General features: G+C 39.1%; 1 protein-coding gene across 6 annotated transcripts in view; it reads left to right on the plus strand.

Moving 5' to 3' along the window:
• Positions 1-21,233, plus strand: part of INSIG2 (insulin induced gene 2) — a 33,471-nt gene extending 12,238 nt beyond the window's left edge. For 5 of the 6 annotated variants that reach the window (XM_060016932.1, XM_060016933.1, XM_060016929.1 and 2 more), the window contains exons 2-6: positions 2,124-2,516; positions 8,804-8,928; positions 12,057-12,223; positions 12,400-12,499; positions 13,550-21,233. In XM_060016932.1, the coding sequence (XP_059872915.1) occupies positions 2,273-2,516; positions 8,804-8,928; positions 12,057-12,223; positions 12,400-12,499; positions 13,550-13,591 (678 nt within the window). In that variant the 5' untranslated portion in view covers positions 2,124-2,272 and the 3' untranslated portion in view covers positions 13,592-21,233. The remainder of the gene's footprint in view (positions 1-2,123; positions 2,517-8,803; positions 8,929-12,056; positions 12,224-12,399; positions 12,500-13,549) is intronic. The other variant, XM_060016934.1, reaches the window with a different exon arrangement.
• The last annotated feature ends 3,076 nt before the right edge of the window (positions 21,234-24,309 follow it).

Below are 24,309 nucleotides of genomic sequence, written 5' to 3' on the forward strand. Positions count from 1 at the left end.
TACCACAATGTTCATTGCAGTACTGTTTACAATAGCAGGACGTGGAAGCAACCTAAGTGTCCATCGACAGATGAATGGATAAAGAAGATGTGGCACATATATACAATGGAATATTACTCAGCCATAAAAAGAAACGAAATTGAATTATTTGTAGTGAGGTGGATGGACCTGGAGTCTGTCGTACAGAGTGAAGTAAGTCAGAACGAGAAAAATAAAATACCATACGCTAACCCATATATATGGAATCTAAAAAAATAAATAAATAAATGTTCTGAAGAACCTATAGGCAGGACAGGAATAAAGATGCAGATGTAGGGAATGGACTTGAGGACATGGGGAATGGGAAGGGTAAGCTGGGACGAAGTGAGAGAGTGGCATGGACATATGTACACTACCAAATGTAAAATAGGTAGTGGGAAGCAGCCGCATAGCACAGGGAGATCATCTCGGTGCTTTGTGACCACCTAGAGGGGTGGGCTAGGGAGGGTGGGAGGGAGGAGATATGGGGATATATGTATATGTATAGATGATTCACTTTGTTACAAAGCAGAAACTAACACAGCATCGTAAAGCAATTATACACCAATAAAGATGTTTAAAAAAAAAAAAGGCCTGCTTAACCCAATATACTTTGATTCAAAAGGGGTTAACCTAATTTAATGAAACAAATATGAATATGGAGAGCTCCTACTATGAGCTAGGCACGTACCTGTCTGGGTGCGTAGGCACAGCAAAGACTTGATAGTGAATAAGACCTACATAGAAAGTTTATAATCTGTAAAGCAACTATACGTATCATCATAAGGTACCTATAAGAAGTGCCATAGTAAAGGTTTAAATAAAATACTTAGAGATTCAAAGGAAATATCCCAAGATATACTGTTAGGTGGGATAATGGTAAGTTATGAAAATAGTCTGTATAATACTTTCCCACTTCAAAAAAAGTATTCGTAGAAAAAGAATTTAGGGCAACATGTAACAATTTGGGAGGCTGAACATAATGGTATGAATGAGGGCTTTGGAGCCAGACAGACTGCATGGATTTGAATCCCAGCTTGCCCTCTTACTAAGGCTGGAAACTTGGTTGAGTGACTTAACCTTTCTTTGCTTTTACACCTCACCTGTAAAATGGACGTAATTGCACTTACCTGTTAGGGTTATTGTGAGAGTTAAAAGGACAGCTCCTAGATAGCCTCAAATGTTACTTGTCTTAAACATATACAAAGGAAAGTTCACGTTGGTTTAGAGGGGTGAGTGAATACCTAGAGTGACTGTACTTGCAAAGTTCTAGGTTTTAGCCATGTGGATCAAACTTCTTAGCATCTAGCCAAGAGGTTATTCGTTATTTTCTTAGCTCGCTTTCTTCTGCTTCCTACTGCAGCTTTCTCACAATAGCTCCCATGATTGCAACAAGGGCAGACTGGGTCAAGGCAGGGGTGGGACACAACTCGGGCCCTGGTGACAGCGTGTCAGGTCTGGTTTCTGTGCTTGGTGTATGTGTGAGTGAGTGGGTGGTGGTCTGTTTTTTTGTAAGATACTTTTGTGCAGAAATTCACATATATCAGCATTAAACATCAAAAGAGGTCATTTTATTCCCCTATGGAGATGGTCCTCACGAGCAAGTCACATTTTATTCAGAGCAATGTAACATTTTCAGTCAGAATATGTTGATTTTCTGTAAAGTAGAAATTTATTTATTTTCTGTAAAGTGTAAAAATTTCTACCTGAATCTCCAAGCCCATCTGTTACTTGGGCTTGGAGATTTGGGTAGAAGAAACAGAAACCTAGATTTTGATCTTCCAGTTTCTAGTAGAAGTGTCTCAGATAACCCGTCCTGCTTTTTTCACTGATGTGGGGCTAGCTGTTTTTACTATTATTCTAACCTTTTAGTCTCTTAGCTCACTAATTCTGTCCTAGTAAATACAGATTTAGCACTTTATTTTTTATTACATCATTCATATAAAAATGCTTTTTAAATGTCTTCTTATTCAGTAAATAATTTAAATAAGTATATAAGCTTGTCAATTCATTATTTGGCCTTTAAAATGAATTAGTATTGAAATCAGGAAAATTGTATAGTCATTTATTAGACACATTGATTTCTTTTTTCTTATCTCTTGCAGGATTTCTGGTAGGTCCTATTTTAGGACGAGATGCAATATTGTTGAAACGCCAATCTGCTTTGGTTCAGGCAGTTGGCTTTTCAGCTGAGAAGCCATTTCTTCTTCCTCTTTTTAAAATTTTTTTGCTGACTTACTGAACTTATGAAACCATGGCGGAAGGAGAGACACAGTCACCTGGGCCCAAAAAGTGTGGTCCCTATATCTCATCTGTCACTAGCCGAACTGTGAACTTGATGATTCGAGGAGTAGTGCTGTTTTTTATTGGAGTATTTCTTGCATTAGTGTTAAATTTACTTCAGATTCAGAGAAATGTGACGCTCTTTCCACCTGATGTGATTGCAAGCATCTTTTCTTCAGCATGGTGGGTACCGCCATGCTGTGGCACAGCTTCAGGTACGTGAAGGCCATGTCTGTAACACTTAGAAAGGAATTAGGGTAAATGAGTATCAATATTGTCTGGGCAATACTTTAAAAAAATTAGCTTTATTGAGGTGTAATTTAAATAGAGTGCAATAGACCTGTTTTAAATGAACAGTTTGATGAGTTTAGACAAATACATAGAAGTCATGTAACTACCACCACAATCCAGGTATAGAACATTTCTATTACCCCCTAAATTCTCCTGTGCCCTTTTGCAGCCTACCCCCAGCCTCAGGCTGTCACTGGATTATTTTTGCCTGTTCTAGAATGTGATATAAATGGAATCATAGAGTTTGTACTCTTTTGTGTCTGATTTCTATCTGACTGACCCATATGACTTTTAAAAATTCAATCCTAAAAACAATCTTGATTCTCTTAGGGATGAGGCTTTTAACCTCTTAATTTTGTTCTTTCGTCAATCCATCTCATATAAACTTATTTTAAGTTATTTTGTTGATCATCATCACTGTTTGGTTTTAAGGTTTTGACATGTATGTTATCCTCTGGTTTTTGAAGTAGATAAAAACTTGAAAGATGGAGACAGTCGACCCTTGAACAACATAAGGTGGAATTTATGTGTGGATGTTTTTCAATAAATACGTACTACACAGTCCGAGGTTGGTTGAATCTGTGGATGCGGAACTGTGGATACAGAGGGCTGACTGTAAAGTTATATTCAGATATTTGATTGTATGGAGGGTTGGTGCCCCTAACCCTCATGTTGTTCAAAGGTTGACTATAGTTTTATTCAAGTTTAAAGCTTCATGTTGTTATTTTTTACATTTTTGCATATGCTTTTTTTCTTGGCATCTTGTTTTTAGATATACATTCAGAATAATAGATTCTTAAAGAGATCAGTAAGGTAGATTCTCTTTGCTTAAAATCATTATTATCCTATTTAGATCTTGTTTGTGGTGGACAGTGTGTATTGGATAAAGTGGAGCATTTCAGAATGCTGTATTGATGATGCGCTTCCATGATGGATAGCTCTTCAGCTTTTTCTAATGAGACCAATAGGTTGATACTATTTTATATAATAAAGTAATAGAAGGAAGCCATAATCATGTGGTAGAAGATAATTCTGATTGAGAGAGAAAAGCGCTTTTATGAATGTCCATTTGGTGTCTCACACCTAATCTACATAACTACCTTGCAATATAATGTAGATCCTCCTTGATTTCCGTCCTACAGCTAGAGGGCCAACAGTGAGGAGTTAGGTGTGAGACATTTTAAAATGACCTTGGGAAACTTATTGGACAATTACATAATCCCATTGTGTGGATTGAAGGGCATTTTCGTGGTAAGGTTTCAGCATGGTTTATATATTGATGTCTCACTATTACAATATTCCCATTAAAAGAGAACTTGTAAAGGTGATGATTCTTAGTTTCCCCAGAGCTGTTGTTATTCTCTGAGAGAACAGGCAACATAGTCCAAACAGACAAAGCATAAATTACGTTTTATTATTCTCTGTTGTGTCTACCAGCCCTCATGTATTTTCCTTTCTTTCACTTAAGTTCAGAAGAAAAAAAGTTTTCCCAATGACTTTTTCTACTTCTTTGTTTATTTTCTCCTATGGTAGAGCTGCTGTCTCGCTACTAATAGAAGCTTTTCAGGACTTGGAAGAACATGTCTTTTCAGAATAGACAAAAGGAAGGTCAAGGGAGGGAAATGATTGCTTATTGAATGTCTACTGATGTTCTGGGCATATCCCTTAACCCCAGGGATCTGTAGGGCAACGTTGGGAGTGAGATGTTTGCATTGTGCCTATTTTGGGGGGTTGAGGAAACAGATAAGGAGAGGATATCAATGAGTCCAGGGTTCCAGAGCCAAGGAATGGCATGGCTAGGTGAAACATCACATGCTGGGGAAGGGGGCAGAGGGAGCCACTCATCCTTCCCTCTATTGGGTATCTCTTTTGAACCTTGCAGACTAAGTGCCAGGCTTGGATGGAGTGCAGCGGCCTGTGCTACACATTCTGGGCTAGGGCAGGAGAACTTGGCTGAGGTTTCATTCTACCTCTATTATGGAGAGGAACAGGGGTTACATCTCTGCCTGTGATATGGGCGCTTTTGCCACAAACTCACATTTAGGAAGGAAAACCTGTAATGTTAATGCTACATTTTAGTCACTTTGTCCCTACTTTCCTGCCTTCTCCCAGCCGCTAGGCTTGTCACACTTACAAACCTAACCTCATATCCTTCCATGTGGAGGATTTGCATTTGCGTTTCTTGCTTAAGTGTTTCTTCTGAAAGCAGTGCATTCTATGAGGTGCCCAGCAAATGAAGGGAGAGGGGCCTTGGGGAATTGAGATTCCAGTTAACGCTGCTGTTGATGTTGGGTAGGTCATGGTGTTTAGTAGGTGGGGGGTGAGGATACCAGGTTTGTGGAAGTTGCCAAAGATGGAAAATGGACTCTTGCATAATCGCTGCCCCCTCCAATTTTAGGGAAAATATTAAAGAAAAAAAGTAAATGCTGTAAGAAACAGTGTGTACAGTTTGCGTTGTGTATATGGTATGTATATGTTTTTGTGTATATGTGTTGTTGTGCATTTTCAAAGCTCTTATCATGTTAAATCAGAAAAACTGATAATTGTCCTTTGATTTTCCTGTCCAATTAATATTCGTAGACTGAGCAGCTACCTTCGGGAGGGTCTCCAGAATCACCACTTTCTACATGTAGACCCAGTGCTGGAAAATTTGCTAGTGGTGCTTCTGGAGGGACAACTAGTAGAGAACTCTGATAAACTCCTTTTGATCCCATTTTCCTTTTCCTGGTTCTCTGTTTTTAGTTTAATAATGTTTGGTGTTTCAAGTTGGTTAACTTCTTTACGTGTGCAGTGCATTGGAATTGGAGTTAAGAACCTCTTGAATGTGATTGAGAGCTACAAAGGAATCTCTCTGAGGAATGAATAGGAGAAAAAAGATTGTGTGGATAAAATAACCGGAGAAGTTGACTAACAAATCACGAGTCAAGTTAATATCTAATTTAAAAATGAAAACAAACAGATCTTTTCTGTTGAGTCATGCAGTCAGTCACCCAATTCCTGGAGAGTCTTAGAAGGCTCCTCCCTTTGTCTCTCACTGCCCACATCTGGTTTCCAAGTTTTACATCTCTCCCTTGTCTCTTTCTTGGTCTAGGCCCTCAACTGCTCTGCTTGGAATTTTCAGTCTTTTCTTTTTCTGCCTCTGATTTTGTCCCCCCTGCACCCCAAGTCCCTTCTCTCCTGTCCTGTGTTGTACACTCACTGCTGGAAGAACGATTGGCCCTCTCTCTGGCACAAGTGTGATGGTGTTATTTTCCCAGTGACTGTGGGGCAAGTCTCTGTGATATGGCCCCCGCCAACTTGTATCCTTCTCAGACTCTTTCTGGACCCGAAACTCCCTTTCCGCCTAAAGTTTCCAGTTTCCAGATGATACCAGGTATTTTCTGTTGTCTGTGCTTTTCCTCAAATGCTTTCCTTTGATTAGAAAGCCCTTTCCAGACCACTCACCTGCTGAACACTCCTGCCTCAAGGGTCACCTCTTCTATGAAGCTTTCCTGACACGCTCGCACCCTGCTTCCCCTCGGCACGCACCAGGAGAAGACTGGACCCCCGGGCCCTTCAGTGCTGCCCCTAACACGTTACTCTACTTAATTGTTTCTGTGGTCACTTTGGGACAGGGGTCATGTCTTACTCATTTTCCCTTTTTAAATCCCCAGTAAATACCAAGAACTCAACACATTATGGAGGTTTAAGTATTTGTTGGATGAACACATTGCTTATCCTGTCGTAGTTTTCCATGGAAGTATATCTCATTCAGTGGTTGTGCTTTTTCAGCCCCTTTTCCTTGAAAAATGTTTGATTTAACTGTTTCTCTTAGCGCAGCACTGCATTAAAAACATGACCATGAAAAATGATGACTTAATATTGACATTTTACAAACTTCTCTTGTTTTTGGTCTTGGTACCCTTCAACTAGTCACTGGGAAATAACTGAAATATATCACAAGAAATGTGGTTTTTGCATCAGAGAACCATCTGATTAAGCAGGAGTGTGTTTGCATATGATTTTACACAGGCGTGATTTTAACAGTCTCTGTTGTTAAAATAAGAAAGTGGAGGAAGAGGACAAGAAGGCCAGACACACTTCTACTGAGCTCTGAACAGTGCAGCCTCACTGTGCTGTAGATGTTGCTCTCAGACTCTGCCAGGCCTTTATTTAAAGGAAAGAAAGAAGACGTTTAATGCGAAGTGACAAGCTCCCTCGAATTCTCCCTCTCAGTGAGCGTCCAAGAACCATGCATACTCAATGGATTTGATTTTTATTGGCAAATCCCAAGGTTGGCAGCGTGGCAGTTTAAATTTCTTTTTGTGTTTTTGCTTTCTCTCCTCAGTTGTCTCTCATGTGTGAGTCTGACATCACATGCATAAAAATACAGTCAATTTTACTGATTTATATCTTTGCACACACGTCAGTACTCTCTGTGTGATAATTCTTTACCTATGGCATCAGCTGCTGAGGAAAATTGACTGGGAATATCTGATCTTAGTTGATTTCCTCAGCAACAGGCAAAGGGAAGAAAGAGAGAGAGAGAGAGAGAGAGAGAGAGAGAGAGAGAGAGTGAGGGATGACACATGAGCTGCCAGTTTCATGACCCCTTGAGAACAAAAAAGAGGTAATATTCATTTAGATATATTTCAACTGTTAGGCATGCTTGTTGCCACTTTAATTTTGTAGAAATTTGGAAATGCTGTCAGTTAATCTCACAGGATTTTAGAGCAGAACCTTTTAAATAGGAATATAATTTGAAACTTTTAAATTTACTGGTAGCTGTTGGAGCTCTGCGTTGCTGAAGTTTGTTGTTAATGTCTTGATGGTCTGTGAACCATCTATCCTCAGCAAAAGCCTAATCAGAAGAGCACTTTCAGTTTTGCGGGTTAGAAAATGTCTGCATCATTGCAACATCTCCACTCCAGATGAAAGGGTGACGGTGCAGCCTGGTTTTCATGCTGTTCCATTGGTCTGCTAGCCTCTGATGTTTGATATTAATTGATTTCTGTTTTTCCTTTAAGATTGAATGCATTGTTTGTGAGATAGAGCTAGCCAGTACCAGGCCAGGCAGGGGCTTCTAACCCCTTAGGCGTAGGTTTGGGTGCAATAATTTCATGATACATCATAGGTAATACTGGACATTTTAAACATACTTTTGAACTGATGTGACAGTTGTGTTTTTATTACCAAATGGCAGCATAAACATTCTGTTTTTAGGAAGATGAGCAAATTAAAGCTGCCCAGCTATTTCCTGTTAAATTTAATCTGTAGAAGTATATTTTCCTTAAAACTTGTTGAAGAATGTTTTGGTTCATGAAATACTCTTTTTTTAATGACTAACTTAGCATTTAAAATCTTCTCCCAGTGAATGAATAAAATGTTGAGGTTTGTCAAGTATTTAAGTTAAAAATTGAGTTATTCATACTAATTAATTGCACCATCAGTATTCAAAATGTTCTTTCCAAAATGCAGAAATATACCAAAAAGGTTTTTTCTGATCTTTTAACAGTGGATTTAAATTTTAACTGAAAACATATAATTCTGTAGACCATGTTTCCTCCATCTGTCCTCTGCAGAATGAGTCTTACAAGTAGATTTCTGTTGCAAGTTTCCCTGCTTTGACAGTCTGACCTAGAGTCTCATTAGAGGGCCAGGTTGGAAGGGAGTTGTCCGGACAAGGCACTAGACACAAGAGACTGAGTGAGACAGGAAGCTGGGGGGACAAGAATTGTATGTGTGGCAGGACAGCTATAGCCATCTAATACAACGTATATGATGAGCTTGTACGTGTTTACACTTCGAGATTCTCTTTAGATTTGTGACATTTCATAGCATGCTTCATGGTTATATAGCTTAGAGAGAACATTGCTTAACTGCCAACTGCTTTGATGCTTTCCAAGTCTCGGAGATATTAGTAGTAGAAAAGTAGCATGAATCATCTAGTCCAATCTGCTAAATTCTGAATCATACGCTGAAGTAGTGTTTTGCCTATTATAATTGAGAGTACTGTTGTACTCATTTACAATGCTGTCTTCGATGGTGTTATCCTCACTTTTTTTTTCTTTTGGAAGGTAAGTTTAAAATATCAACGATTAATGTTAAGTAAGTTGAAAAGCTTTTCTAGAGAATCTTTCAAATGCTTATGGTGGTGGTTGTGACTCTTAGCTTAAGTTTTGCCTGTATACCATTGGAGATGACTTAATTTTTTCCCTTTTTTTCCCCACAGCTGTGATTGGGTTATTATACCCCTGCATTGACAGGCATCTAGGAGAACCACATAAATTTAAAAGAGAGTGGTCCAGTGTAATGCGGTGTGTAGCCGTCTTTGTTGGTATAAATCATGCCAGCGCTGTATCCTTCCTGCTGTAATGAAATGCGTAATAACAAAGCAGCTTTTGACAAACCAAAGGTTAAACAGTCCCTCGCAACTCCACTGTTGTCAAATTGTGATATGCCCACTTAGTCATAAAAAGAATGCACGCCGCATTGTTGAAGCATCATGGGAGCACCTGGGCAATTACAGTGTGGGGTATAGCCTTTCATTTCAATCCCTATTTTTCGATATCACTCAGAACTTTGCACATTTAAAAAATTTCCATGGTTTTCTTAAATTAGGTTACTTGATTACCCCCATCTAGTTTTGGTAACTAGCATTGAAACAGATACATTTTCAAAGGAATTTCTTTTCTCTCTTCATTTAAGATTTGTCAGTAAGGACATCTGGTGGCTTCAGGTGCTGGTTGGTTTTTTGTTCTGTTTTGTTTTTAATTTGAAGAATATATATATATATATGTATATATATATTTTAAAGACTGTTATTTATTGGTTTTAATCAACACCAACAAACCACATAAATGTTCTTAAAAGTGGCAGAGGCAGAAATAACCAACTTAGACTGTGGCCCAAAAGAACTTTTTTTCCTAAGTTACATATTTTTAAAGTTTGATCATTTTGAGGATTTTGATATTTTAATTTAGTGATTAATTTTTCATAGTGTCCTGGCTAGAAGGATAAGGTAGCCTCTGTGTCCCACCTCTCCTCTGCTTCTACCCCCCCAGAAAAAAATGTCCACCCCCAGAACAAAAGTTTTTGCCTTCATAAGGATTTTATCCTGTCATCCTCCCTACTTCCTCCCTGCCCCGCTGACCTCCCAACTTCCCTTTGTAGAAGAGGGTCTGGGAAATGCTAGTTCAGCCTTCCCTTTTCTGGAAGAGATGGCTTAGAGGATGGAGGTGGCAGGAGCCTTCTCTTTGGGGAAGAGAAGATGTGTGACTCAGGCTGACCAAGGTTTCCTCCTGTAACTCTGCGCTGGGCTCAGGGCTGGCAGTTAGCTGGAGAGAGTGTGGGTCACGGGGCAAGGAGATTCCAGCGTCTCTAACAGCATGTATTGAGGTGTTTTGGAGAAGCTGGAGAAGAGGAACCAAGGAAAGAAGCAGGGTCCTAGATTCTGAAAGCACGTCTACCTTTCTGTTCCCAGTCACGCTGGCTCTTGGAGATCTGTGAATTTGGAAGTCCCTCAGTGGCTCTTATTATTTTGTTTTTTACCCTTTTGTCTTAAAGAGTTTCCCAACATGTTTAGTTTGGTGAAATCTTTGAGAATTAGGATTTTATAACAAACAAATCTAGTGGTTAGGAGGACTTTAAAAAGGTAGACTCGTACAATATTATATCTAGAAGAAAACTTAGAAATCCCCTAGTTCCACACTTTCTTTACAAAGATAATAAGAGAAATGAAAGCTAGAGAGGTTTCGTACTTTGCTAAATCATACATACTGCAAGGCTGCTCCAGAGCTGAGGCCAGACCCTGGAGATCCTGACTCGAGTCTAGGAACATTCCTTCTCCTACCGAGGAGCCCCACAAGTGTGTAAATTCGTCTGTCTGGTGGATTAGACCTTTCTATCCTAGACAGTTCAGGTATTTTTAAGTTGAGTAATTTAGATAACCTTTTCTGGAATTAAAAAGACTTACATATCTAATTTAAATTCTTTACTTTGGTCACTCTTTTCTTCCTCTCAATGAAATCCTTAAATACAGTCATCTTAGCTATTCTGTTCATCCTTTAAGCAGAATCCAAAATGTTTACAAAATATATAACACAGACTTAACATTAGGTTACTTAGACTTTAGAAAATCACATTGTACTATTTTTAAGATTGATGTTTTACCTGTACCCTAGAAGCCTCCTTATTTTGCTTTGACTCTTAGCAAAGTTAATTTAGTCAGCAAAGATAGAACCCAGTTAATGTCAAATTCCAGTCTTTACAAGAATGTTTATTGCATAGAGAAATCAGAGTGCACAAGTGTTTCTTTGGAATTTGAGGTATAATACTCACTAAAGAATAAAAGCTTTTTCAGAAAGCATGCCATAGACTATAGGTCTCTTGATAAATCAAGCCTAAACAAGGACTGACCAAGAATGGCAGTCTGGGCGTTCAGGATACCCGCTGGTTGGGTAGGAGGGGGGAATGGTGGTAAACAGCAGGGTGTTAAAGGAAGTGGAAGATGGTTTTATATGTATTTTTGGAACTTCCCCTCTCTTCTCTGTAGTTGCAGCATGGCCAGTTTGGCAAGATATATAGTATCCTCTGGGGAGCTGGATATAGAGCCAAGATGTGGCCTTTGGGACATAGATAATGCTCTTTTAATGACACTTGAAATTAATTCCTTTAGTGTAATCCTCTAGCAAAGAAATGAGAAAATTGAATTTATAAAGCTTCGTTTTACCCAGAGATTTTGAAGTAGAAAAGGGCTGTACATTTGTGAATAGGTGCTTAAGTAGGTGATGGAAGTAAAACATCATTTGAGCAAACTGTCCTATACCAGAAAGTCTCAGGCACCAAAATAGCTTGGCAGGTTGCAAGATAATGTTCACTTCAGGGCTTTATCCTCAACAAATTAAAACTAGAACAGTTGACATAATAGAAAGGGATAGTGTGTCCTTGGTACTCTTGTTTCTGGACTGCATTATTATAAAATGTGTCTGTCAGTAAATCACATAGAGAATGTGGTACCCTGTTAAATAGCTGTCAACTCTTCTATTTGCAAGTTCCTGTATGATTCTCAAGTAATTCTAAGCCTGTTTGAGAAGTAATATCGGTTTCCTTTTTGGCGAAAGTGTGTTCCTTTAGCAATACTTGTGTTTCGAGGCTTCTAGTTACATTTTTTTGCAAGGAAAGCATTTCTTAAATAATGGATCTGATCTGATAATCGGCAGTGTATATACTGTGCCATTTTTTTGGAGAGATTAACACGTCAGTGAGATCTATTAGTGAAGTATCATGCCCTCTGTGCGTCTTTAGTACATATCGGAGATAGTTTTAAGCCTCCCTAGTCTTGTACACTGTATTAAAAACCTGAATGCACTCTAGACTATGCAGTCTATTCCCTTCTCAACATTAACATCTTTTATTTTAGAAAAATGAACAGGTGATTTTATTTGGTTACAAATTTAAAGATGACTCTTTAACACTGATCTCAGAAAGTTGATTTTGATAACAACATACAGTTGTCTCTCACACTGGCTGCACTATCCATTGGACTGTGGTGGACTTTTGATAGATCTAGAAGTGGTTTTGGCCTTGGAATAGGAATTGCTTTCTTGGCAACTTTGGTCACTCAACTGCTAGTCTATAATGGTGTTTATCAGTAAGTATTCTTTTTGGTGCTTGTTTCCTAAAGTCTCAGAATTGAGATTTTAAAATTGCATTAGCCAGTTTAATCTACAGAGTAACTTATTTTGTAACTTATTTCCATTGTAATTATCTTAATAAGTGTCATTGTACTTCCTTTGTGAGTTGTTAAAAATCTTTCTATTATTCTAGATATACATCTCCAGATTTTCTCTATGTTCGCTCTTGGTTACCATGTATATTTTTTGCTGGAGGCATAACAATGGGAAACATTGGTCGACAACTGGCAATGGTAAGCTCATGCTCATTTACTTACCTTTCTGTTATTGAGGTGTAAGACAGGTTTTCTCCATACAGCAATAGAATAAGTCATTTGGAAGAATTTAATCACAAGTGTATTAAAAATGGAAAGAACCACTGGATAGAAAAGCTAAAATGTGTTATGGATAGGGTGATACGATCTATCCTCCAATTTTTATTAATTAATTTATTTATTTTATTAATCTATACGTTTCTACTCCATGAAAAAGGGACAGTTTTAAAAGTGAGAAGAAGCGCTGCTTATAACTATGTTGCTACAATAAATATAAATTAGGACTATCTCCAGCAAATCAAGATGTTTGATCATTTTAGTTAAGAAGGAAAAGGACATTGTTGATAAGCCCAGTCAGAGAGGGCAAAGGTCAGGGACTGGCATTCAGATGCCACAGCGGTTTCATGAATAGGTGCTGTCACTTTTACCATTTTAGCCAGCTGAGAGAATTGAGTGGTTTACATTGCTGTCTTTTTGGTAGTCTAGCCACCCAGTTATCCTAAATCCATTGGTTTACTTCATTTTGAATTATGGGTAGACCTTTTAATAGCTGTCCTTTCAAAATATCGTTTTGACCAGAAGCTTTTGCTAATATAGTAGATTTTTTCCTTTCAATTTTAAAGTTATTTGAAAAAATATTATCTGAATGCACAATATTAGTCCTGTCCTTAAGTTCATGACCTTTCCTTTGCTAATATGCCTTAGTGAGCACACAAAGAAATTTATTTTGCTTCCTTTCATATTCGAGGATTGATCTAAATCATATACTGTTATCATTTGCTTGTAATGTAGAAATATCATTTTTTCCCTGCTTTTGGCTATGCCCCTTTCAGTTCTAGAATGCGAATTTCTTTTTTCCTTTCATAATTGTCATTTAATCCTAATAGTTGTATAACTCTCAGATTCTTTGAGGAATAAAGTGGGCATATGTTAATAAACTATTAAGTTTAGACCTTTTTAGTTTATATGGAAATTGCTATTCAAAGTAAACATTAATCTGTTAACCTTTTAACCTTTTAATTTTTACAGTATGAATGTAAAGTTATCGCAGAAAAATCTCATCAAGAATGAAGAAGGCAAAAACATATCTTTTGTACAGAAAAACAAGACGAAAAGGGCATGTAAATGATAGCTATACCAACAATACTTCGGACTATAAAATTGCCAGGATGCAGTTTTTCCCTTAATTGGTGTGTGTATACATATACACACATATACACACATACATATGTTACTGCAATCTGTGATTGCTTCATCTGTAAATCAAGTACAAACCTTTATGTATTTGACTTAAATAACTGTAAAATATATATGCACTACATTAAAAAACATGTTGATTAATAGATGAAATTTTTAATTTTTTAGACATACCATATATTGTATCACAATGTTGATGTGCCAAAATATTCAGTTATCGTCATGCAGAGTATAAGAATGCTTTGAACAATTTATAGACTTACTGAAATAAAATATGAGGAAAGCCAAAAAAAAAAAAAAAGCAAATGGAAAGTGGTATATTCTCTTTTGCTTACTGTTGTGCCTTTTTATTTTTCTAATATATAGCAGTACGAGTTATGGGTGCCCTAATGTGTGGTTAGTTTCTATTTTAATGTTGTCTCAGAGAGCTTTGGGTGTTTTAATATATGATGAAAAAGAACTTCCAGGGAACATTTTCATACCTGCATTACTGGAGAGAGTCCAAAGAGTAATTTTTGTTTCAACAGATTTTGCTGGAGGTGAAAGTGATCAGCAGGAGAGTTTATCAGCATCAAATTGTTTTGAGTCTAAATCTGGAAGAATACATATAATTAAAAGTAAGGACCATTGAAAAATTTAACTAGAGTAAATATGTTTTACAAATACAAAATGACCTTCTGGAGTGCCACAAAGTGTTAAGTGATATTAACTGTCATTTGCAGTACAGTATTACACTGCTTTTGCGCATGGAACACATAAGAATTCCTGAACAGGTCAAAATGACGTTTCTAGTTGTCTTGGGTTCTGTAATCTGTTGGGTTCTGTAAAGAGAACCCTTTGAGCTGGGCTGCTTCATATGATTGACTGTCAGTGGATTGCATCCGAGGAGTGGAGGGGCACATAATTTCTTATGTATCCATGCACCCATTAATGAACAGTTCAAGAATGTGTTGTTTTAGAATGTTTGGGGATGGCATATTGTGCATGGTAAGGATCCTGGTAACACTTTTGTGCATATTTTTCCAACAACTGGAGCCTTTTGAGTATGATTTAGACATAGTCTTAGTTAACCTTTTCCCCCAGTTTTTATTTTTGAAATTGATGGCAATTGTCTGATACACAAGGGTGAAATCTGCTTACTCTGGAGGGGTGTGTATGTGTGTGTGTGTAGGACTGAGTGAGGGAGAGAGTGTGTGTGTGTGTGTGTGTGTGTGTGTGTGTGTGTGCATGTGCTCATGCTCATGCTCTCTTAATATGTCAACTAGATATTTTTCCAGTTTTGATTTTAAAACCATTTCTGTCAGACTGAGATCTTGTATGCCAAACTTTAATCTGCTCTTATGTTTTAAGGCTGAAAGTGTGAAAATCCTAAGAGGATTTCCTATTGAATATATGTACACAATCTTAACTATAGTGGTGGTAAACATACTACTGTAATTTATTATTCTATCTTCCAGATAATGTTATTCATTTAGAACAAATAAGGTATATTTTTAGAATCAACTTTGTAAGCACTATAATTCTTTAATAAGTTATAAGGTCTATGATGTGTTTACTTTGAAATTTGCTGTTTAAAGCAAGATGTATTAAATATATAATTATCATCTTGGTTAAGAGTCTTTTTTCCATCCTTGTGGTTAATCTTAGAATTATATTACTGAGGATTAATTTACTAAACTTAACATGGGTGGTTGAATGAATTCAGAAATAATGAAGGAAACTAAGTTTAGTGTTACAGGAATTGAATGATTTTCACTTTGAGTTCTTAAATTATTTGTATATCACCTAGAAAACAAGAAAAGATATTTCTGACAAAAATAAAATTGCTTTGATATTTTGATAAGTGTATAAATATATTACATCTTTTTTTTTGCAGTGAAAGTGGTAAACATCTTTTAATACTGCTATATTGGCAGTGCTTCCTGGCTTTTATTATTTAAAGTTTTAAAAATTGAATAGTTGAAAACTGAAACTTAAATTCTATGAAAGCACAGGCAAATAATTAAAATTAGCTAGCAAGAACCCTGGTAATACTTTTGTTATAATCTTCATTTGTTTGCACTGAACTGTTTTACCTTCATTAAGGTCTTTGGAACCTCTCAGTGGTGCCTCTACTTCACACTCTGTTTTCTAGGTGGAATCCAGACTTGGTCAATATCATTAAATACTTCTCTAATCTTTCGGCTCACTTACCTGCATAATGACATATACTCTTTGTAAGGTAATTCTTCCAGTGATGGTCTGTGAATGGTAGAGTCTTCGCTTTGTGTGTCTGAAAAAGTCTGTTTCATTCTTGAAGAAAAATTTAGCAGGCCATAGAATTCTAGGTTCACAGTTTCCCCCTAATCCCACCACTTTGAAGATTTTTTTATCTTGTTGTCTTCTGTCATCTAATGTTGCAGACAAGAAGTCTGCTATTAGTGGAATTTTCTTTCCTTTGTAGATAATCTGTTTTTTTCTCTCCAGGAGCTTTTTCATGATTTTCCCTTCATCTTCGAGGTTAGTTTCACTTTTACTTGTTTGGTTTTAAAATTTGTTTTTATTTTTCTTGCTTAGTATTCAGTATGCACTTTCAGTCTGTGGGCTCATGTCTGGAAAATTTTAAAATCTGGCTGCATATTGGAGTCCTGTGGAGTCTTGTAAAAATATGCTGATGCCTAGATCCCACTCCCAGAGACTCTAATATAATTGACCTGAGGTGTGCTCTGAGCATTAGGAGTTTCGTAAGTTCCCCAGGTGATTCTAATGTGCAGCCCAGGTTGACTCTCACAGGTGTAGATACATGTAATATAAGGTGGAGGGTCCAGGTGAGAGAGATGTAATGACTTGGAAATGAAGAGTGAGGGACACACTGAGATACATTTTGGATTAAATCATCTGCACTTGGTGACTTGGGTGGGTATAAAGGTCGAGGAAGAGGAAATGTGAAAGGTGACTTAATTTTTCTCCCTTGGAAAACTAAGTGGATGGTATTTCTGTAAACCGCAAAAGGAATGCAGAGAAGTAGGTGAATGGAAGTTTGATTTGATATGTTGAGGCTGAGGGATGTAGGAGGCCTCTGGTAAAGATGAGTATAAGCAGTGGGATATTTGAGCCTGGGTTATTGGGTGTAATGAGGGAGTCATCAGCATATGACACTAATAAATACAGCTGTGGGAGTGGATGAGGTCACCTAGGGAGCATGGTATAGTGAAAAGGAAGAGATCTGAGGCACACTGGCCTGTTGGCAGAGAAGCTGGTGAAGGAGATAAAGGGGGTATAGTCAGAAGTAGGAGGAAAAATAAGAGTGATGTGGAAGCCAAAATAGGGGGTTTCAGGCAGAGGGTAACTGGTAGAATGAAGTACAGTTGGAGGGAATAATTGACTTTAGAAGTACAGGTAATGATATCTGATTGTTTTATGTTGAAACATTTTTTTCTCTAACCTATTTTATCTTAACATTTAAAGTATATCATTGCATACAAAATATATTTGAGAAAAGCCTGATCATGTACTGTCATTTATTACTAGTAAGGGGAGCTGGGGACAGCTAGAGAACTTTGAAAGAGTAGTGGAGATTGGGGCCGTATCTTTGAAGAACGGACCCAGGAACTGACTAGAGGTGAATAAAGAATCTTCAGAGTTTTGAGACCATCCAGGACCCAGGTGAGGCTGGAGACCAGGTATTTGCAGTGGAGTCAGTTAACGTGGCGGTACCATGTTTAAATGGGCTCCGTAGCCCAGGGCCTAGGCCACTTGTGATGGAGCAGATTGAGTCTAGTGGGGAGTTCGCTGGTAGACATGGCACAAGCCTTTGTGGAAAATTAAAGAGGCTCCTAATGCAAGGTCAAGAGATTTATCGTGGGATCCAGGCAAATTGGGGAAGGAAGTTGAATCAGCAGTGCTAACCTGACTGCATGGGAGAACGGTGTGAGGTGAAAGGACAGCACTCTAAGGAGGCCAAAACCCTGTTTGATGGGAAGGGTGATCGGCTTGGGGTTTGTAGTCAGAGAGGGATTTAATGGCTCACTTCCAGGTCTCGAGGTCCAGGGTATGATCTGAACACCTGTGTTTCCATGGTTTACAGAAGTGGCTGGAGATCTGAGGCCTGGGTGACCAGCTGTTAGTACCAGTATGGACGGTACTAGAATGGTCGCAGAGGCTAGGTGGAAAGGAAGGTCTCCTCTGTGGGCTCATGACCATTAGAGTGAAACACTTATCCAGATGCCTTGATTGTATTGGAATTCTAATTAGAGTCCCTTCCCCCCTTTTATGTAATTATTTTGAGTTGTTTCATCATCCTAGGTGCTTTAAAAATTCACAGGATGTTTAGGAGTGTGTCTTCTACTAGTCCTGTTCAATCAGAGACATCATCTCTTTAATCCTGGGCAATTTTTTTTTCTGTGTTTGCTGTTATTATTCCTTTGTTCACCTTCTCCGTTCTTCTAAAATTCCTCTATTTGGGAGATCTTTGACCTTTTGTTCCTGTTTTCTATAGATCCCTTAGCTTTCCTCTGTTGTGCTACATTCTAGAAGAACTACTTAACTGGATCTTCCAGCTAAACGAGTTGCTCTTCAGCTGTACCCATTCAGCATTCATCCCATCCGTTGAACTTTTAATTTCAGTGATGACAATTTCAATTTCCAGGATCCCTCTTTTTGTGTGTGTGTATGTGTGGCAGTGTGTGGTCATTCTTGTATTTCCTGAGGATATTAATTAATCTTCTAAAGTTCTAAACTCTTCTAAAGATCCATGGCAGGGAAGGGCAGGATGAGCCTGCGCCAGCCTGTCTCTGGATGTGAGCACTCCTTGGTCTGCCTTGGGCACACTCCCAGGCCTCTCTGAACTTAGTGCTCACACCGCTTGCATCTGGGGGCAGATACCGTGCTGTCCGTCTCTGCCCGGTCCAAAGCAGTGAGTAGAAGTATGGAGGGGTTGGCTAGATGGCTGCTTCTGCAGGAGCCTGCTCTAACGCATGAGGTCTGTTGCCCTTGGTATTTCTGGCTCCAAGCATTAGCCACCTATGAGCTTTGAATGTCCCTAGTTTCATTTTTAGCAAATCCTTTCCTTGAGTGAACTGTGGTTTCTTTCCACCTATCTGCTCTCAATTGTTTTCTTGCTTTCAGGGCTTCCTTGTAGTGGTAAAGACATGGAGGAGACTTCTCCTTATCCGGCAGTATACTTGTAGATTCCTTTACCTTTTAAAAATCTTTTGTTGTTTCTATGGATGTGGGATAGGAGGGAAGAGCTACAGCTTGACTAGTCTGCCTCCCTGATTCAATCTTCCCCACAATTTTTTATACTGTAAAATCTCGCCATTTGCCTGATCATTTGTCTTCACATTTCAAAAATTCAATTTAGTTGGGAGCTGAGATAAATAGGTTAAGTCAGTGGTTTCCTGCTTGGTCTCAATAAAAATTGGGATATGGAGATTTTTTTTTTGCCTTCGAAATACATTTAGTTCATTGAGATCATTGTGCCAGGAAGTGTAAATATCCTTGTATCTGTTCCTTTATGCCTCCCTTCTTTTTATCACTGATGAAATCTGTGAAACCTGTCATCCTTCTCTGTGATTTACAAGACAGACTTTTCCAGGGTATGTCAACTGTTCTGAAGAAAATGTTGTTAAGGATCAGATTTGGCAGATCAGATAGATAATGATGTGCCTGTGAAAGACTGGGCTATTGATGAGCCTCGTGTCAACACTGATTGCCATATGTGGGCAATTTTTCCCTTGCACCGTTGCTCTGGCTGAGGTGTCTGTAAGGATTTTCATGAGCAAGGGACCGTTTTGATTCTAAATCAGAATTCTGTGCTGGCACAACTGTGTTATATTCTGCTTGGTCATGGCAGGATTTGTAACTGCTGATAGTTCTGTGGCTTCCCCAAAGGTGGGCTTTAAAAGTAATGAGCACTTAGGAAACGTATTTCCATTTAAAATAATCTTTTTTTTTATTACTGTTCTGAAACTAATAAATTCACTCAGTACTACTGTGTTTCCACGGGTTTGTTCAGTTCGTGAGATTTTGTCTCTCTTAGAAACATGTTTTGAGTAACTTGTACGGAATGTGATCGTGGACCAATTCATTGTGATGAGCAATTGAGGAGACGAAAGAAAGAACCCAACTGCTGAATCTGATTGTTTCAGAAGAAAAGTTTCTAAAATGCATTCCCTGGGAATTTCTGCCATTGAATGAAAGTCATTTCTATTTCCTTTATAGTCATCACATGGCACTCCTAGATCTTCTGGGAATGTCTGCTCAACCAAGTTATGACGGTGACAGTTCTGTTTTGAAACAGTTCCTTCTGCCTTCACAAAAGCTTGAAATTTTGCAGCAGGACATTACAGGAGGGCAGACTGCTGCCCCATCATCTTAGGATCAGCTGGAGGCAGGCTGCTGTGCTTGGTCTCCACACACTGGACTTGGGAAGCCTGAACACTGACAAACTGAAGATGAAGTTTAAAGATGTTTGTAAAGACAAATCTTTGTGGAATTTTCTGTGCCTCAGACCTAGTGTGGGTTGATATCATGCCTGTCCAAGAGAGAAGGCGGGTCAGGATATGTTGAAGCAAGTCTTCTAGAATATATGTAAAATTCATAATAAAGTTGAGTCCGATTCAACTTTATTTTTTCCCCACAAAAAGTGAATTAGTGATTCTTAAATCTTTGTTAGGATTAGTTCTGGTCCTGTGACCCCAACTACCTGCAAGGGGGCTGGGATGTGCAATCCCTCCCCTGACAGGAGAACCAAATACAGGTGATCATTGGTAATGTCCACCTCAGTTGGTTTAAAGCATCTTGTAGCACTCTCTTCCCACTAGAGTATTTTTCTTCGCAAGTGATTCATAGTGAACAGAGTTATAAGGAAATGAAAATTCTTCTGGTGGTAAAATTATAGCCTTTAAAATACATAAAATACAAACTTTGTATCCAAGTCCTGGAAGAGTGGGGAAAAAGGAAGGAGTCCACTTTTGTCTTTTTCTATCATCTGAAAGGGAGGGGGTGAGAGGGAGGGAGTGAATCAAGTGTTTCCTTAGTGCTTCCTACAAATGTCCCTACCACACAGATAAGGATCATTTTACAGCTGCCAACATCCACGTTTTTCTGAATGGCGGAGCAGTATTTCAAACTCCGGTCTAACTTTGCTCCAACAGTCAAGGATTCTCGCCACCACATGGTACTGTCCCTGAAAGTCCCTGCAAACTATTTTGCATGTACATTTCCAGCAGATTTCCAAGACCATCACTGAGTGACTTGGCACCGGGGCATCTCTGACACGAATGCGACCTTGACTTCATAGACGTGTGTTTCACGTGTTGCTTCACTCTGGGATCCAGCTTCTCTAGGAAGTTAACATAAGCATACTTATGAATCTGACGACTTTAGCCCCCAGGAAATGCCTGGACTTGAACCTGAAGGCTCTCTTGATAGCAGACATCCTACCTCAGCCTCCACAGACAAGTCCCATGTGGAAATCTGACAGCATAGAAAGGAGATAAAATTTTTAACAGGTTTTGACTTCTGACCTATTAAAAAGTTAAGTCTGAGAGAAGTCTGTGTGAATTATTGTGCTGGCCGGTCTAACTTTTGATGTGCCCACAATACGTAAGTACTGGCCTGGTGGGATCCATGCACGCGCGCTGTATAGACGGTAAGTTCCATTAGAGTCGGAAGAGGATGTTAACACGGTGGCCCGGGAAAGGCATCTGGAAGGCAGGGGCACAGGTACTGACGGGTCAGGCCAGCTCGAGGAGGGGAGGACAGTTCTCTTGGGCATAGGATGGACAGGAACACCACATGGACAGACAGGCGGATGTTCTCTGAAGACTCCAAAGTCCGGTCTGGAGGTGGTGAAGATTGCAGGTTGAGGAAGTGGTGGGAGGACAGACTTAAAACATGGCTTCACTTCACTCTGGGGGTTTAAGTGGTTCCGAAAGAGCCTACCAGCAGGACGTGCTCTGCTTAGACAGGGCCCCCAGCTGCCCGCGGGGTTACTTGTGGGAGCCCTGCGTGTTGAGGCTACCCCGTCTAGCACGGCCCAGAGCATTCCCATCGTCATCAGACTTTTACTGAAAAAGAACATCCTGTGGCTGATCAAGGCGCAATCCTGAGGTTGAGCGGAGTCAGGAAAGAGCCTTGGGAATTGAACAAACTCAGGCTTGATTTGTGTCACCCAAGGATGGGACCCTGGGCAAGTCCCCCAAGCTCTTGAAACTTCAGTTTTTCATCTACAAAATGGAGATACACTCCCACCTTTCTTGGAGGGCCATTACCATTAACTGCAGTAATATGTAAACAGGCATCCAGTGAAATATTAGTTCTTCTTTCCCTCCTGTCTATTCATTTCAAAGTATGGGTACTGTACTGTTCCAGCACGTTGGCATCCCCTCTGCATCAGGATAACTTCCCTAATTTTTTTTATCAAAATGGAAGGGAGCAGAATCTACTCCGCTGAAGACCACCGTCCACAGCTTTCCTCACCAGGTTAGTCAACAGCGAGCAGGTTCCTAAGGAAGCAGGACAGAACACTGGCTGGTCGTTGTTATACTGAGTAATTGTTCAGCTGGGGGTTTGGCCAGGTTAGGCTGGGATGTCATCCAGGGAGGGAAGCTCAGGTGAGATGCTGCAGGATGGCATGAGGACACCAGAGGGAAGGAAGGGTATGGGAAATAGGTTTTGTCAGCATCTTATTTTTACCTAGGGATGATGGCTCTGTCCTCATACTTTATAGTGTCACCACTGTGAGAGTGCACTTTCCCATAGAAGGAGTTACATTTTAATTAGCCACACGGCACCTGATTTCTAACCTATCAGCCTTTTTCTCCAGGCTTCATCTCTTTGGGTTATTTTTGCCCATGTCCGCCACTTGCCTACGCCTTTCATGTGTATCAGAAAGGAACCACCAAGCACCCTGGAAATCCTATTACCAGACCTCAGGGTGTTAATTGTCACGTTCTCCCCCATGGTTACACACGTGCTGAAGAAGTGGTTCTCTTTCAAAAGTGTCTTGTCAAAACGCCAGGCACAGTTTGTTTTTGACATTTGCTGCTACCGTTAAATAATAGTCTTGCTTCTGTCATAGCTAATGTTGACTTGAAGGCATTTGGAGGGCATTTCTCAACTCCAGCCTTAACAGTGAGACCTGGGTCTTGACAGATATTTTTCTTGCTTGCCCAGGGCAACTGAATGTAAGGGGTTGCAACCTTTGCTTTTCTAAGCTCAAGAAAATTTCAGATGGGTACACACCACTTAAAACTTTAGAACTCATTGTGCACACGTGCGTGTACTCACAGCCATGAACACCTACACACATACAAGTTGGAGTTCCTGAAGTTTTGCCATCCTGGGAATGACATTTACATCAATTAAATAGGATCCCATTTTAAGACCCCTTAAATCCTGGCTGTGCTGCCTTGGTAGACCTTTATCTGTTCGAATGTCAAACTTAATTACAGATCTCTTTAAAATCAGTAAGCAGGTTTATTGTTTCTGTATTGGCAGTGGAGTAAGCCCCGAGCAGCAAGCACTGTGTGCCATCTGTCAAAGAGAATCTGGGCTCTTCATACACAGCACTTAACTTTCTTCTGTCCATTTGAAATTTAATTTACGGAACTTTTTCCCACTTTTGTGCAGCAGCATCTTTTGAATTTTTCCTCCAATGTCTTATAGAGCAATGTGTAGAGATCTCCTTCTAATGGGATCGTAATTTCTGAAATGTTCACCATTTATGAGGTAATAGAGAGGAGATTAAGAAAAAAAAATTGGGCAGAGCAAGTAAGAACTGTGCAAGAATTCTATGGAATTGTGTAGGAGTTGGCATCGCTTGTATGTGAAGGGACCAAGAAATGCACAGTTGGTTTCAAAATAAATACCAAAGGAATGGTTAATTAGACAAGTCTGTTTTGCAGTTTCAGAAAAAAAGAAGTACAGCAGTCATTAGGATTTCCAGTAACTAAGGCATCTTGGGTTTAGAGCTTTGCATGTGGAACAGTAGATTGTAAATCTAATGGATAAGCGTCCACCATGTCCTGCTACATGCTTTTCTTTCGCTACACCTGTGTCACAAAATTCATCTTCAAATTTTGAGAAATACTTTTAGAGATTTCCAAAATTACAAAATCTGAGCATATGAATTATTGTAACTGTCATCTCTCCCTCTGTCTCTTTCCTTTTATCCTGATATTTGTTTGGGAGACTAGTTTTAGATGGCAGCATTTTTTTTTTTTGAGAGGAATATGAATTCAGTTATAATCGAGATGTGATTGTCTCATGACGATTCATATATATCACACAGCAACTTAACTGAGTTATAAGATTCACAGAAAAGAATGGCAGAGCTGGAAGAGACTCTAAAATTCATCTCAGGCAGTGCAATCTTGTCATTTTACAAACACAAAGGCAAAACTCACATTGGTTAAGTTCTTGTCCCTGGTCACAGAGCCAATTAGTGGCAGAATGAGACATTTCAGTAGCTTTAACAGGGCATTAACATTTCAATTCATGAAAAATGTAGATTTAATTTTATAACTCTGCAAGATTTATGACAATGCTGACAACTGGTAGAAAAGGGACACTCATGAATTATGAATGTTTCTATTTGAAGGACAATT

This window comes from Delphinus delphis, chromosome 7 (assembly GCF_949987515.2).
Source record: "Delphinus delphis chromosome 7, mDelDel1.2, whole genome shotgun sequence".
NCBI lineage: Eukaryota > Metazoa > Chordata > Mammalia > Artiodactyla > Delphinidae > Delphinus > Delphinus delphis.